Genomic DNA, 15994 nt, shown 5'->3' with positions numbered 1-15994 from the left:
ATAGACAGCGTCAGCGCGATAGAACGCGAATGACGAGTCAAAATTGACCTCTCAATCATCGACACCAAACTGGCTGGGTCAAATATCCTGGAAGTCGCAAGGTGAGGACGTTGTTTAGGAAGTCTGAGAGCGGTGTCACGAGAAGATCGTCATCGGACAACACGCCTCCTCATTCCGAACCAACATTTCTCCAGCTTGATTTTCCCCCATTTTGGTCTTGACCAACATGTTTTGCCCCTCTATCGACTCCGCGGAATGAGCTGGATTATCTCCGCAGGCAGAAATCGGTCCCCAAACCGTGCTTGTCCCTAATTTTCAGCGACCATGACGACTGCAGCTGGCGGAGGAACAGGCTCCAGCCTGGCACGCGCCATTATTATTGTCACAGGTGTTTCGGCTTTGGTTTCCTCTCTATTGTCCTTTGTGTGAGTCTAATCTATCTTGTGTATCCTAACTCAAGGGCGCGATCGTTGTAGACTCCCAGACTAACATGTTGTCTCCAATCGCAGGTCCATATGGTTTCAAGCGTACGAGCTCATACCGTCCCAATTCCAGAACCACAGCTCACCATATATCTAGCAAAAACTACCGGAAACCCTTGCTCCAACGCTACGTGGTGCGCATATTGTTGATGTCAGTATCGGCTCGAGTATCAGCTCAGGGGGCAAGGACAAACAACAGTGCTGATAGAGGTTAGGGTCCCGATTTTCGCAGTATCATCATGGACGAGCATCATATCGCTAAGAGCGGCTCAATTTCTGGCTCCTGTTCGCGACATCTACGAGGTATGTAGGGTCCTGGTCGACTGTCGGACAGGCCCGTATTAACGGATGGCATTGGCAGGCATTCACGATCTATACCTTCTTCCAGCTCCTCATCAACTTCCTCGGCGGCGAGCGGGCCGTGATTATTATGGCCCATGGCCGCCCTCCTATCTCCCATGCTTGGCCTCTCAACCACTTCCTCCCGAAGATTGACATCTCGGACCCTCACACATTCCTCGCTGTCAAACGTGGTATCCTACAGTACGCTTGGTTGAAGCCCGTTCTGGCTCTCGCCTCCATCATAATGAAGGCAACCGACACTTATCAAGAGGGCTATATTGGGCTGGGCTCTGGATACCTCTGGACAGGTATCATATATAACGTCAGCGTCACGATCAGTCTCTACTCCCTTGCCATGTTCTGGGTGTGCCTGCATGACGATCTCACGCCATTCCGCCCGGTCCCCAAATTCCTATGCGTCAAACTCATTATTTTTGCCTCATATTGGCAAGGCTTCTTCTTGTCTATCCTGCAGTGGCTGGGGGCGCTTGGTAATGTTGCTGGGTACACCCCCGATAACCTTGCAGCAGCCATTCAGGACAGTCTCATCTGCTTTGAGATGCCATTATTCGCTATGGCTCACTGGTATGCATTTTCGTGGCACGATTATGCGGACCCGACCGTGTCAGCTGCACGCATGCCCGTAAAATACGCGCTGCGAGACGCCTTTGGCGGGCGGGATTTGGTCGAAGACACCAAGTTTACCATTCGCGGTAAGAATTACGGATACCGGGTCTTCGATTCGGGTGATAATATCATCCCGCATGAGGAGTCAGGGTCGCGCGTCAAGCGAGTGATGGCCGGCATGAGGTATGAGCGTGGAGGTAAGGCAAAATATTGGATCCCCAAACCGGGTGAAGCCAACAGCCGCACACCTCTGTTGGGCGGCGAACACAGTGAGCGCGGCCCCAGGAGTGAACGGGCCAGTCAACCCTCTCGAGAGAGATACCGATCATATAGTGATATCGATGAAACTGCAATTGATGATGAGGATGAGCGACTATTCCTCAATGCTCGCGCACTAGAATTTGGAGACTGGAATGTAAGTGATGCTGGTGCAGGATGTTCGTTGTGATTGCGATGCTGACCGCGCATAGTACCCGGTGATTACCGCCAACGAGGTGCCAAGAGACCAACGGCTGCCACCCTCGCGGAGAAATCAAGATTCAAACCGAGGAGCAGATGTCAAAAAGGCCCGCAGGCACAGGAAAAGTCGCGCGGCAGATGGTGAGAGCAGGCAAAGTCCCAAGCCGAAGTCCAATACACCTGGACCAAGCTCGGCGACTCCCGGTCCCTTGCAGCGAAACGTCAGCTCCACCAGTTCCAGCGGTACGCAGCGCAGCCAGCTGGTTGACCTTGTTGTGGAGAATACAGTAGCCGAGGAAGAAGACCGTGCTCAAACACAGCGAGAGTATGGCTCTGCCTGGGCAGAGCCTGAACCTCGACGATTCTCGTAAGTTCCCAAATCATTGGCGGGCAGCAGCCCATGAGATCTTAGAACAAAGTTATTAACCCCGGTTCCAATTTCCAGAACAATCTCCGGAGAGCCAATCGAAGAGGAGGCTGAAGCCAACTCGACACAGCCAGAGTCTGATCATGACGAAGATCGGCCCAAATGGGCCTACGACGGTTTAGAACAGGACAATGTATGGGGCAAATAGCGCATTCTGTAGTGTATTTTGCCTTTCGATGCATCCTAGATTATGATCATCTACCTTATTTACTCATTTACTCGTTCTCAGTCCGACATATTTTTTATCTGTGTTCTGTATATATATCCTTCAAGAAGAAACAGAAGAATGAATACAAAACATTATGAAACTTCAAGAAATTCCAGGAAATCCCAAGAAAATAGAACTATCCTTGCAATTTCTGTAAGCGCCCAACTTTCTCATCACAGAAAAGTACTTGATAGGCTTGACAGGGAGTAGCTTGAAAGAATAAGCACAGATGTGATAACTCCACAGGGCGCCAACGAATCCCAATGCTTCAATCAGCTCCGTTACCGACGATCAATGGTGCTAAGTGCGCTGGCGTCAGGATGTATTTCTTTACTGGGCATAGCCCCCGGTTATTAGTGCCATGATGGTGTGTACCTGGACGAGTTGGGTAAGGCGCTCATATTTGGGCTTATAGGATGGGATGTTCCCATCCCGTCTGAGGGGCTGATCTGCCTGTGCAACTGGTTTGCTCCTTTGCTTTGTTTCTCCCTTTTCCTTCCCTTGAAGGTGATGGATTGATTTCTTGACGCGCTGGTCGCCATCATGCTGGCTTTGGAGAAAGCCGGGTCGTTATTCACTGGTTGGATACGATCATGCTTAACATGTCTACCAAGCGAGGATGGTTGTCAACCTAGACAAGCTGGGAACGGTATGTGTCTAACTACATCAAAACTCTAGAAATAATCGACTAATATACATCGCAGGCGTTGAACGGGAGATGAAAATATGCCATACTCAACCACACCTTGTCCCACCCATGAAGCTGGTGGTATACAATGACCTCCCCAGCCCAAGTGTCCATCAACATCGGAACTCACTGTCATCATGGTTCAACGACAGCCGGAACTTGGCCTCGCGAGCCTCTAACCGGGCAAGCATGTCTTTGAAACGATCCTCACCCACCCCGTTGAAGATCGGCGCACCTTCAGACTTTCGCAGAGTGCAATCCTTCCACGATCACCGGCCACAGTCATTCCATCCACCCCCGCCACCAACATATCAACCATTGGACCTCCGCATTCATCGATCAGGCAATCGATTGTCTGACCTACCTTCATTTGAAGCCTTCCAACTAATCGAGGGGCCCCAGCGCAAGACGCTACCGGTGCCCCCTCGTGCCCTCACGACTTCAACCGGCGTTCGAGACCGATACTCCCAAAAGGCATTTGTAGTCTCTCGCAAGCCAGTCGGATCCCAGAAACGCCGATCACTTGGAAACGTGGAGACTCTCCGCGCCGAAGAGCCCGTTCGCACCACTAGTACTCTGGTTCCGCATTTCTCCAAGGTCGCTCCCATCGAGACACCTCTTCCAGAAGCTCAGGCAGCATCTCCAGTCCACGGCAGGTCAAAATCGGAAGGGACCACACTTACATCGAACACCTCATGGTCAAACGACGCAAACACCAGCCAACCCTGGGGAAGAGTACCCCGAACCCCACCTGCACCCAAGAGACTGTACACAGAATCACCGGAGACATCCCCATCCAAGTACTCAGCGACGTCCAAGAACAGTCCTTCGTCGGCCAGCTCGCGAACGGTGCCATCACAATTCTCATCATCGCGCCGTCCATCCATTCCATTTCCCGAGAACCGAGACACAATCGATTCAGTCCCCTCCTCTCTTTCCAACCGCGTAACTCAATGGATGTTCCCTACCCCCACCAAGCCCTCTACACCCCCGAAGCAATCCTTCCTGCCCGGAGAGAACGGGTTTAACTGGGAGCGGACCCGCACGCTGAGCGGGACCACAGTTGCATCGACTACCCCGACCATCACTGGCGGCCCAAAAGCACGGAACAATAGCTCCATCTCTAGTGCCTTCTCTGGTGCTATCACTCCCCGCACCTCATTCCAGGTCTCCTCGTCTCCTGCAGAAAAAGAGGTTGACTCTGGTGTTTGTTACCCGACCATCTTTGAGGGCCAGCAGCAGCACCATCAGCTGTCTTCGTATCACGATAATGGACATATGCGGTACCACGAGTCTACTAGTATTGGGGTGGCATTTTGAGTTGTCTGAGGTTTATTTGAAGACACTTTCGGCTGTTATGAAATTTTGATAATAAGTTGCCTAGTCTTTGTTTTTTGAACTTGGTTGGATATTTGCTGGGTGTTTGCTTTTGGACTCGATCTTATTTCGATTGCGCGTTGGAATACCCCGTTTCGATCCCGGTTGGTTAGCTCTTTGTTATCTGAGGGGATTTCACCACATAGTTTACCTAGGAAGTAATAATGAATACAGTTTCGATGTGACAGAATGTGGTCTTCGGTATATCTAACAATATCATTCTAAGAAGCATTCTAGAAGTATTCTAGGTAGAAGAAACATTTAGGCCACAGAAACGTAGAGTTCAAGGTACAGGCTGGCATGGCTTTTGGCCATGATATCCGAGCCGTTTGGAATATAGGGTAATTGTACACAAAGTCTGACGCTAACTATCTCTGTAGGGTATCTCAAAAAGGACAATGTAGCTGCCAGAAAGACAAATAGGGTACAAGTTAAAAGAGTGAATAAATGTCATGTACAACCACAACTGATCGATGTCCTGGCTTTCATACAACAAAATCAAAGCTTCAGTCCGTGGTGACTATCTCCACACCGTCCGGAGCAGGTGTACTTATGGAGTCGGTTTTGCGGTGCTTTTGCATGCCCAGAATCTGCCAGGCACGACCCATCATGCCATGACCTAAGCCCTGCGGGAATTCGACAGAAGCTTTGTGAGCATGCCTGGAGACACGATCACGCATCGCCCGTTCCTGCTTGGCAGCAGCCAGGCGGTCCTGTTCACGTTCGTGATTGACAATCTCATCGCGCCATTCGGCCCAGTGCTCGAAGTTTTCGCGCTGCTGGAGTACTTGGTAACGGAGGCGGGTCTTGGACGGGCGCCAGACAGTGCGGCCGGCGTTGTCATTGTCGTCACTAGCTGGGGCAGCCATCGTGGACTTGAGATCGGGGACACGGGACTCCTTGGTTAGTTTGAGGAGATGGGTCATGACGTCCCGGCTTTCGAGAGCAGTGCGTTGGATCTTTTCTTGTTCGGGGGTTGGTTTAGCACGTGCGAGCGGCGCATCAAGCCAAGCATGCATATCAGTAGATCGCTGGACGGAGTATGGGTCGAGGATGTTCGAACGGCGATTTTCCTCGCGCAGGAAACGCACGGCTGCCTGGAGGCTTGCGACCTCGGCGCGGAGAGACTCATTCTCGTCCATGGCAGCTAAAGAGGCCTCACTGGCGATGACGGCACCGTTGCCCGTGGTCGTCAGACCTGCTGTTCCCGACATGCGCTTCATTCGGTCAAGACGAGCCATGGACTCATCTCGCTCTGCTTCGGCTGTCTGAAGCTCCTTCTTTTGTTGCTCGACTGTTTTTTCCAATTCACTTCCTGCTCGCTGAATTTCCTCGATCTTGGCTTCGAGATCTTTGACCATGGCAGCCTTCTTGCTTGCCTCTCGCATCCTAGATTCAAGATGCTCAATCTTTAGGCCCTGCTCTTCGAGGGTATTGTCCTTGACTCCAAGTGCGGCTGACGCCTCGTGAATCTCATTTCTCAATTGGCGGATCTCCTCGTCTGCATCAGGGGATGTCATTTTGTTGGACTTCAGTTCCGCAGCACGGGCAACCCAGGGGAATGCGGCTCTCTCAAACTCTGTCGTGCGAGACAGATCAGATGAGATGGAATCAAGCTCCTCAAATTGGTCTCCTACTTCCTGCAATTTGGTAAAGAGCAACGAAACAGGGTCGTTACTTTCATCCAAGTTTTCGGAGGACGAGGTAAAAGAGACGGCGGCCTGGGACATGCAGTCCAGAATCTCTTCCGGGCTGAATGGTTCTGTGCGACCTTCATCGCTCGTGAGGACAACAAGATTCTCGCCGAGTTTTCGAGCAAACTCTGAAAGTTCCTTGGTTTCATTCTCGATCTTCTTGAAGGGTTCGTCGGCGTCCTTTGGAAGTGAAAGTGATCTCGAGCGTAGATCATCAAGAGACCGGCTGATCTTACCCATCGCAACCTTGTATCCACGGGCCTGAGAAGCGAAAGTGTCTAATTTGTTCAGAGCAAGTAAGTTTTCCTCGTCGCCTTCTGCCGCGGAAACCATCTTGGAGCTGATAATGAGCTTAACGCGTGAAATTGCACCAGCTGAGTGCTCAATGTACGATTGAGATAGATGGGCTCGCATGCACAGCTCATCGGCAAACATCTCCAAGCTGGAGGGAAGAAGAGTCTCAGCAAGGTGTGCAAGGAGAGCGATAGACCGCTGCAATTCCACTGCAAGCTTCGCAAGATTCACTTCGTCCTTCTTCATAGGCTCGATCCAGAAGTTCAACATGCGTTCCACTGGCTCCATTTCGAACATTGCGATCTTGATGCTGCCGAATTGCTCGGGCGAGCAAGCTGTGATATAGTTCACAAACCGATCACACACATTCGAGATCCACATGAGATTTTCCAAAACCACATGGGCTTGGAAAAGTTCTTCGTTGGAGAGTACTGAATGCTCAGATCCCTTTTCTTGTAGAGTGCTGCTCATGACATTGGCTTTGAATCCCACACGCTTGAATCGAAGCAAAGCCTGGATAGAATTCCTTTCCCCTTCAAAGTACTCCGGAAGATAGAGCTTGATCATTGAAAGGTGCTGTGCATTTTCCTCAGATTCCATACGGCTCAATTCGACATCGATGGATTTGGTCAGGGCCTTTGATTGATTGGCCTGTAGTTTCATATTCAAATCCTGCATCTGGCGGTGGCGCATTGCATTCTCGGTGGTCTCTGCCTCTGAAACTTGCTTGGTTGTGCGCATATCATCCAAGTCACACTGCAGGTTCGTTACCAAGTCTCTGAAACGAGTTAATGTGTATTCAAGGTCTTCGATAACTTCGTCCTGTTGTGTGATCTTTCGGCATTGGTCGCTGAACACACCCTCTCGGTACTCAAGTTCTTCTTGAAGTTGCTTCTCAGTTTCGATATGGGTGTACTCCATTTCATCGCTAATCTCCTTGAGAGATTCCAAATCTTCGATGGCAGCTTTCAGCTCATTAATCTCGTCCTGATAGCGCATGTTTTTGTCTGCTAATTCTTCAATCATTTCTTCGGCTCCCAGTGCTGTCTCCAGCTGCTGCTTAAGATCATCGACGTTGGTCTCGGCGACCAAGATTCTTTCCTTTGCAGCCTCGTAATCAGACTTGACAGCAGCGTACTCCTCGAGGTCGTCCTCTAATTCTTTGATCTGTGACTTGAGGTCTGACTCCTGCTGCTGAGTCATATCTCTCAAACGAATGAGCGCCTCGCGGAGACGTTCATTGGTTTTCTCCATCTGAAGCCACCCATGATTGGTTCTGTCTTCGGGTGTGGTCTCCTGGCTGTATTCTTCATTCTCTTCTCGGAGAACCTCCACCTCCAAATTCAGCTCGTCCAACCTTAATCGTAGCGCTGAACACTCGTGCTTGAATGCCTCCGCTGTCTCTTCTGCCATTTCACGATCAAGAGTAGCCATTTCCATGAGCGATTCATGTTCTGCCTGCATGCGTTCCACGTCGTCAGAACGAGTCTCGAGTTCTTTTAGCTTTTTGCGCAGCTCGGTGACTTCCATTTGCTGCGGTTGGTATTTGGCTTGCAGTTTCTGAATGATAGTTTCGAATTTATCACGCTCAGACTGGAGTTGCTCGAGAGTCTTCAACTTCTCCCTATCGTCGGCTCGTTTCTTTTCCATAACTCTGAGCTTGGCATTGAGTTCTTCGAGCTCGCGAGTGACTGCGCCGCTCTGCTCTTGGCGTTGAGATGCAGAGAGCGGAGCCCCAGGACGCGAGACTGCTGGTCGTGTAGCAGTCATCGATTGTCGAGAAGTTTTCGGCGCAGTGGCTCGGTCCTGCACACCCTCCCCTTCGGTGTCAGGTGACTCAGCATCGGTTGGATCTCCGGATCTTCCACTAATAGCCGCGTCTCCTCCATCAGATGCTTTTGTGTTGCCAACCTGCCGTAGTGAAGGACGCTTTGTCAGTCCCGCGGTTGATGAAGCAACTGTACTTTGGGATCCTGGTCTTGAGGCTCGGGCTGCTGGTCCAGACACCGAGGGTCGCGAGCCTCTAGAGGCCGCTGGTTGTGACGGAGAAGGACCCAGGGAGTTTCTGGCGCTCGGGGCTAGTCGGGGTCGATTAGAGGCCACTGTAGAGGTGCGGGAAGCACTCCCGATAGACGGGCGACCCGCGGTCGTTGCGAGCTGTTTCGTTGGGGACTTTGTGGGTGACTAAATAACGTAGGAATTTAGGTTAGCATAATAGGAGGGAATTTGTTTATAGGACATCACATACTCGGAGAGACGATCGAGCGGCTGGACCCTTCGCCGCCGGAGTAGGAGTAGAGGCTGCATTGGTGCTCTGTCGCCTCGCTGCTGCAGGGGCTATCCCAGTTTGCTTTCGCATACCAGCCGAGATCCCGGGTTTAGCTTGCGCTTTGCTGCCTACGGCGCTGGTAGCTGGTTTGGTGGTTTGTTTACTCTCCGGCGCGGGCTGGACAATCTTACCAACCACTGTTGGCCGGACAAACATGCCGTGTCCTGGATCGCAATCAAAATACCGTTCTCCTTGGACTGCACCATCGTTTTTGCCGGTAGCCTCATCTAACTCAAGGCCTATCCATTGTCCGTCCGCAAAGTGGGTGGTGCCAACAAAGCGCACTGTTGCTTGCCGTCCATCGGGCAGCTCAATGACCGTACCTACAGATAAGGCTTGGCCAGACATGTTGAATAGACTCAAGAGCTACAATGAGCTCTTGAGCGATAACCGAGAAGTTCTGGTTGTTGGGAGAATGGAAACATGGCAACTCCTGAGTTCAGCGGAGCGCGTCAAGTGATTACTCTGCTGCCTGAGGCAGAAACTTCGAATTACGATGTAGATCACTCCATGCATTGATGAAAATACGGCCAATGGCTTGTTTATTGTATTATTATAGTGGGCTTGAGCCCTGATTTCATTTCACATAATCCAAAGCTTTGTATGTTTCGCTAGATAAATAGGCCCATAATCATATATACATTCATGGTCGTAAACCAAAAGTCTAGGGGAATAAACAAATAGTATCATGGCCAGGTCTATATCTAAGCACCACCGTTTTCGAGTTGCCGCTTAAAAACGTGGGGGAAAAGCTCTGGAAGTTCCTGGAGACTAGAGATCGTGTACTTCGAAGCCGGCTTACGTGGGATGGGGATACCTGGTTCAACAAGGTGAACGGTAGTCCATCCCCGAGCATGCGCATGTACACAATTCAAGTGGGAATCATCTGGTTCAACAACATCAGCATAAAGCGTCCAAAACGATCATACTCATGCAGTGGAGGGTGACATACCAACAAAATAGCACTGATCCGTGCTGGGAGCACCAGCTTCCTTCTCCGCTTTGGCGTACATGTCCTGGCTAGGCTTGCAGACCAAGGGTAGAGCTCCATAGTCACAATAAGTAACACCTTCGAACAGATCCTCAATGCCGAGCAACTTCACCACACGCTTTGCGTGGTTAACATAGGCGTTCGTGAGCAGCCACGGTTTCACCTTTGTTGTGTCTAGGTTCTCCAGCAGTTTGCGCAGCTTGGGATCGGGCTTGAGGATATTGTCAAGAGGTAGGGCGTCATCGACCTCGTAGTTGAACGCAAGTGGGTCGATCTTATGGTGGCGGGTAAGACCTTCAATGGCTAACCCATACTCCTTGTAGTACTTCTGGTGTAGCATATGGGCATCTTCCGATTTAAGGTCTAGATGTTTGACAAAAAATTTATCTAGTAAAAGTGCAGTCCCATTAGTTGTATGTTCCAGCCCATTATATCGGCTTCGCTTACTGATCAATGCCTGCATCTCATCGTGGATGTTGCAAGCTGCGCAGAAGTACGCTTTGTCAGTAGTAGCTCATGAAGAGCGGAAATCAAGAGCGCCAACCTTTAGAATAGAGCTGTAGGAGCACATAGCAATTAGTGACCGAATTTCCAACTTTATGCTCTCTTAACTTACACAATTGTCAATGTCAAAGAAGAAGACTGGCCGTGAGTCACTGACTCCGTTAGCGCCGTTGGTCGCCATCGATCTTGAACTGTGAAATCGCAGGGGTAGATAAACAGGTGAAAGTCTAGACAAGTTCGCAACAGGTCTAATAATCCGACAAGAGGATAACGCAAACGACCGCATAAGTCAAAGAATGGAAGTAAGATGAGCTTCCTCTTCGCGCTCCTTCACTTTCCCGATGTCTGGGCAGTACCCGTGACCTTACCTAATCCGATTTAGCGGCCCTGACGGCCAGCATGGACTTTTTACAACATTTCATTTGCTCTACCATCCAACCCTCAGAGCCCTCTCAATCGTAGATTGGACTGAGTGGATATTTGACGTGTGTTTTACGCGTTGGCAAACATATCTGCTCTCAGTCTCTCTCATCTTGTTCTAGCTTCACCGATCCCTTTCCCTAGCTTTCCCTAGCACCATGGCCGCAACTCATGGGCCAGCAACTCACCTTCCAGCAGGTCCCATGGCTGTTTCAGCCCCTACACCGGATGATGAGGTACGGGAGTACGAAAAAATCCTAACCATCAATGAGCAAGTCTTCTCGGGCACTCACCCCCGACTCAATGTTCCCCAGCACTTGGTGCGCAAGTCTGGGAGAAATGTCCAAAATGTCCCTCTTCGAACTCATTTACCTAAAAGCCCTCCTCCGACAGCTGTATTGGAAAAAGCGCCTGTGGCTGCACCCACAAAACATCCTTACAATAGCTTGCAGAGTGCCTCGGCCAGAAACGCCTTGCCTGCAGCACCACAACCCGCCCGTGTGGCTTCAAAACCTACATCCGAGATCGATCCCATTTTCTTGACCAAGTCGGATGATCTAATCAGGGCGGAACTACAGTTACAAAGGCAGAGATTGGAAAGAGCGCTGCGTGATCAAGTGGAGTTCAGGAAACAAGAGACCAAACAGAGACCTGCGGTTCAAGACACAAAGCCCGACTTTGATGTCTCGGATGTCTTCAAACAGGCTCTTGAGGCAGTGAAACCAGTCTCTCTGAGCGATGCATCTGAGGCCAGTGGACCTGGCGGTGCTGCCAGTGACTTGGACGACAATTCATTTTACTCCAGTAGAGCTCCTGACTCGCCTCCCCAAACTGGCAGGCACCAAAAGTCATCCCCCGTTGCTATAGTTGCACCCACAGGACCTGCCACACGTGTTCCGGTAACCCATTACGCAGATGAGTTGCAGCGACTTGAAGCTCTCAACCGTCCTGGATCTGATCAGGAGATGCCAGATGCTTACCTTGTTGCTGACCAGCGTCACTCCTATTCTCAGAAGCAGGCCCGCGAACACAAAGCAGAGGCTCCCGTCAGCCGCTTCCGCGATTCGCATCAGTTCGAGACTGTGGACGAACCCGAATATTCCCCACCTGCTCCAGCGGCGCCACCAGCGGATCATCGCGAATATCCCCGTGGGTTAGAAAGTGGTGCTGGAAGAACATCTAGGCCAGATGCCAGATACACCGAACGAGCCAGAGATATCCGCAAGCCCCCGTCTCCCGCAAACGTGAAGGTAGTTCGAAATCACATCACATCACCGGCAGCTCCCCGGCCATCTCGAGTGTCACCTCTGGCCATTGCAAAGGTTCCTTCTGTCCAGCACATCCGGGATGAACGGTCTGAGCACGGTTCAGATCAGGTGTACTCGGACATTGATTCTGCTCGTGGCAGTCCCAATGCACCGGTCTTTCAAGTCATGTCCCGGAAACGGAGGAGGCTGCGTGAAGGCGATGAAGGGCTTCGCCAAGCATCGCACAGAGCGCAAAATGCAGAGCCTGTCGACGCATTCATCAAAGAGGAACCCGTTTCACCGCCACCTTTCGCCGATGATCCTACGGTTGTTCGCAGCCGAAACCCTGCAGAGCGCCCCATTTACATTGACATCGCGTCTCCTCAATACACTTCAGTATACGAAAGTCGCGAACCGCCAGTACGAGAGCCAGTTTACGAGATTGACCCGTACCACGAGCCTCTACCAGACGCTGGCCCCCCGCGCACAATATCTCGTTTAAGCACCAGACGACCAATCCGGGAGGAAGCCGATCTTCGACGAGTCGCCAGTTCACAGTATGCTCGACAATCAGACTATGCTCGTGAGTACATTGAGGCCCACCCACGCCCAGTTCGGGCGGCGTCATACGTTGTGGAACGCCCGGTTCAAGAGCGGCCAAGGTACTACGAAGAAGCCCCTCCTTACGCACAGCATCGTTACATTGCTGCGGATGACATGCCGCCCCCAACATATCGGGAGACTTACTACGAAGAGGCACCACCGGCACGGATTATGGCACCCCCGCTACGTCGGATCGTGGTTGATGAGCATGGCACCCAGTACTACGAGTTGCCTCAGGCACCAAGACTGCAGCCGATGGCACCTCCGCCCCCGCCCCGGCCAGTCTCTCGGATGTCAAAGGATGTTTACAATGAACGAGTGCATCACCACGCGGGCAGTGTTCGTGCGCCTTCGGTTGTGCAAGACCCTTACGGTGAACGACACTATGTGCAGGAAATGCCCCCACCCCAGCCAGTCTACAGGCGAGTGACGTCAGAATATGCCCGTCCCGTAGCAGCCGATGAGAGACAAGGCTACGCTGCTCCTTTGGAAGGCCATGAACCTTACTCACGCAGCGGCAGTGTACAAGTAGCGGAGTACCTTCCTCGCCATGCAGTCTATGTCGATGAGCGTGGATTGCCCCAGGAGAGAATAATTCGGACAGCCAGTGTTCGTCCTCCACAGCCTCGCTATGAGAACGCGCATGAGGTTGTTCAGCGAGTTGGGAGCGTACGACCAACTGGCCCAGGCCGTGCGCCCAGTACCTTCAGGGAAAGGCAACCCGCGGAATACGTTGAGAGACCGTACTACATTCGGGACCGACGGTACTATGAAGGTGAAGATGAAGAGGGAGATCGCCTAGCGCTGGATGGTGCGAATGATACGATCCAGCGGGGTGCACAGCGTTACTAGTAGCGTGACGCGCTTGATTCTTTTTTTCCCCCTCGATTTGCGAGCATTTCATGACTTTGTATCTAGTTGTACTATTCCAGACTCATACCTTAGGCAATGCAAACTTTGCAAGGTCTTTTAAAATCATTATCTTATTACTACGTATCAAGTAGCCTTCTATCAACAGATTAGTACAAGCCACGATCACCGATCAGAGATGTTGAGCCCAATAGGATTTGGCTGACAATACCCGTTGTACATCAGAGAGTCGCTTCTTTCGACATGTGGGATTCCAACTTTCTTGATAGTCGCCATTTGGGCAACTTGTATCTCAGACACCTTCTTATTGGAAGGTCTTGATCTTACATTCTCTGTAAATTCGTCACGTTCGTTGAAAGTATTGGTAGTGGTCATGTCCGCGAGCTTTCGTCGGACGTTATTTTCCGTTGGACACTTTTCAGAACAATGAAACTCGCATTATGTAGTTATAAAGCTTTATCCGCGTTGTGGATGTAATTGGACTTCACCACTAGAGGGACCATTTGCAAGTTTTCAAACATGACAGAAAATGTCTCGAGAAATCGAAAGTTGATTTTGTACCAAGTCATACTAAGGGATCACTTTGCATACATGTACATAGTAAGTGTTCCACTCATCTTTTGAAAGAGACACATGAAAATTGCGGTATCATGCTCTTATCTGCAGATAAATGGTCAGTCCATCATGTGGAAATAAAGAAAACCCAAGTGCGGTAGGAAATGGTCAAGGTATATTGATTTTGCTGGATCGTCTAGCCTCGGGGAATTGTATTCATCTCACATCAGATGGCCAGATATTTTCAGCATTGTAGGTACCACGTCAGGATGCAAACCCTTATCATCATTTGAGAGTTCTGAGCCAAACATTCCCCGAGGGTTGAAAGCTGGCGCATGAAAGGATATCAAATCACAGGTAGACAATGGGCTTCAACTCACCACTCAAGGACCTCTAAGGAATATTTCGTGATTTGGAGGGTTCCAACACTCTGTGGTGTATTCTTGTACTTGTGTAATTCTCTTGTCAGCCTTCCATGTTCGATTAAAGTCGGTAAGTTATAGTATCAACAAGAAAAAAAGGAAATAGCCTTGGCTCCTTTCACCTGGAATCAGACTGAGGTAAAATGTCTACATGGAATTTTCAAAAAGACGGAGCTTTATCATCATGTGCAAGTGAAGCAGTTGGAGTACGGCTGTCTTGAAAATGAAATGTAGGTAGTACCAACCAGGGTAATAATTGTCGAGAGACAATGTGGTCAAGCTTTCGAGAGAAGAGATATGCAAGGTGCAATCTTGAAACTTCTATCCGGTGCTAGGTCGGTCACAGGCACCCGAATGGAAATCTCTCATGGCCAGCTAGTGATTTCTTGCTCTGTCAAGGGAGTAGTACGACAAGTGTATTCTAAAGTTAGCAACAACTTGTATCAGAGTAATTTTGTACGACATGGCAGATTCCGTAACACGATTATTCGCTTTCTGGTTCGGTCATCACTTGCAAGTATGGCATAACAATGGTCAGGACTATTTTGTGGGAGGGATGGGGGGTTGATAGATTGATACCTTGTTTTGATGCGAACGAGATCACGACGAAGCGTTGAAATGATATGCAACTGAGGAACGTCTCATATATTTTGCCCTTGATGTTGGAAAGACAATAACCTTGTAGCCAGACTCGTCAGGCTTGTATCTTAGCCAAAGGTCGCGAGAGTACCTGGGATATCACATTTCGCAGACATGGATGAACAGGTGAGGTCAAGGGGGACCAGAAGGGTTGGTCCTTACTAGACTCTGTTGTGTTTGAGGGCTGTGTGGATATTTCTCCCTGTATTCGATGGAGACTTGACTTGAGGTTCCAAGGAACCAGGTTATAAAGTAAAAGTCTGTCAAAACAAAAGGGCCAGGCAGTTAGCTGTGGGAGTCAAATCCGGATTGTTTGATCCAGGGGAAGGCACATTCTTATGTTAATTAACCATGCACATCTCGCATCAGAGTGACAATATCTTCGTCATGTAGCTCAGATCGAGTCCTGGATAGATCAATCATCATTTGCAAGATGGCATCTTGAGACAGACCAAAGTCTCATAATCAAGGGTCAAAGACCACGAAAATAGGGTGTAACTTACTGCAGAGTACACCTATGTGGTATCAAATGTGTTGTTAGTAGGCAGTCTATCAAGAAGGTCAGAACCTTTGGCCTTGGTCGTCATCGGGCCACTGATAGACTGAGATTGGGGGGGGATGGGTAGTTGACAAAGGAAGATGCAGAGTGGTTGAAGGTGAGTTGTAAGATGAGAGGGAGGTAAAAAGAGAAAGACCGAGAAAGAGTAAGATTGGGTTGGAAAGCTCTTGCTTCGTTTGCGCACCACAAACAGGTCATACACCCGTGGACACAACGCTGTCACAGGTATTTTCTATCTCACCTAACAACAATTTATC

The 15994-nt window shown here is 50.1% G+C and overlaps 5 protein-coding genes across 5 annotated transcripts; 3 read left to right on the top strand and 2 right to left on the bottom strand.

Moving 5' to 3' along the window:
• Positions 1-324: 324 nt before the first annotated feature.
• Positions 325-2485, top strand: N7455_001564 (OSTA/TMEM184 family protein; the record flags this gene model as incomplete). Its single annotated transcript, XM_040951970.2, has 7 exons — positions 325-425; positions 510-527; positions 580-633; positions 698-785; positions 844-1866; positions 1922-2277; positions 2356-2485. 7 exons carry the CDS (start codon positions 325-327, stop codon positions 2483-2485), a joined length of 1770 nt encoding a protein of 589 aa, XP_040817883.2.
• A 603-nt stretch (positions 2486-3088) lies between these two features.
• N7455_001563 (uncharacterized protein) lies at positions 3089-4553 on the top strand (the record flags this gene model as incomplete). Its single annotated transcript, XM_040951754.2, has 2 exons — positions 3089-3194; positions 3250-4553. 2 exons carry the CDS (start codon positions 3089-3091, stop codon positions 4551-4553), a joined length of 1410 nt encoding a protein of 469 aa, XP_040818238.2.
• A 563-nt stretch (positions 4554-5116) lies between these two features.
• N7455_001562 (uncharacterized protein) lies at positions 5117-9275 on the bottom strand (the record flags this gene model as incomplete). Its single annotated transcript, XM_040951087.2, has 2 exons — positions 5117-8782; positions 8847-9275. 2 exons carry the CDS (start codon positions 9273-9275, stop codon positions 5117-5119), a joined length of 4095 nt encoding a protein of 1364 aa, XP_040818012.2.
• A 356-nt stretch (positions 9276-9631) lies between these two features.
• Positions 9632-10603, bottom strand: N7455_001561 (putative pyrimidine 5'-nucleotidase; the record flags this gene model as incomplete). The annotated part of the gene is made up of 5 exons (XM_040951751.2): positions 9632-9813; positions 9880-10305; positions 10366-10401; positions 10463-10475; positions 10535-10603. 5 exons carry the CDS (start codon positions 10601-10603, stop codon positions 9632-9634), a joined length of 726 nt encoding a protein of 241 aa, XP_040818130.1.
• Positions 10604-11000: 397 nt separating this feature from the next.
• On the top strand, positions 11001-13544 carry N7455_001560 (uncharacterized protein; the record flags this gene model as incomplete). The annotated part of the gene is made up of 1 exon (XM_040950914.2): positions 11001-13544. The coding sequence occupies one exon, from the start codon at positions 11001-11003 to the stop codon at positions 13542-13544; it is 2544 nt and encodes an 847-aa protein (XP_040818465.2).
• Positions 13545-15994: the final 2450 nt, after the last annotated feature.

The sequence above is a fragment of the Penicillium solitum genome (assembly GCF_028829755.1).
Source record: "Penicillium solitum strain IBT 25940 chromosome Unknown utg000001l_segment0_segment0, whole genome shotgun sequence".
NCBI lineage: Eukaryota > Fungi > Ascomycota > Eurotiomycetes > Eurotiales > Aspergillaceae > Penicillium > Penicillium solitum.
The sequence above is the reverse complement of the archived record's forward strand: the minus strand, read 5'-3'. Positions and strand labels throughout refer to the sequence as shown.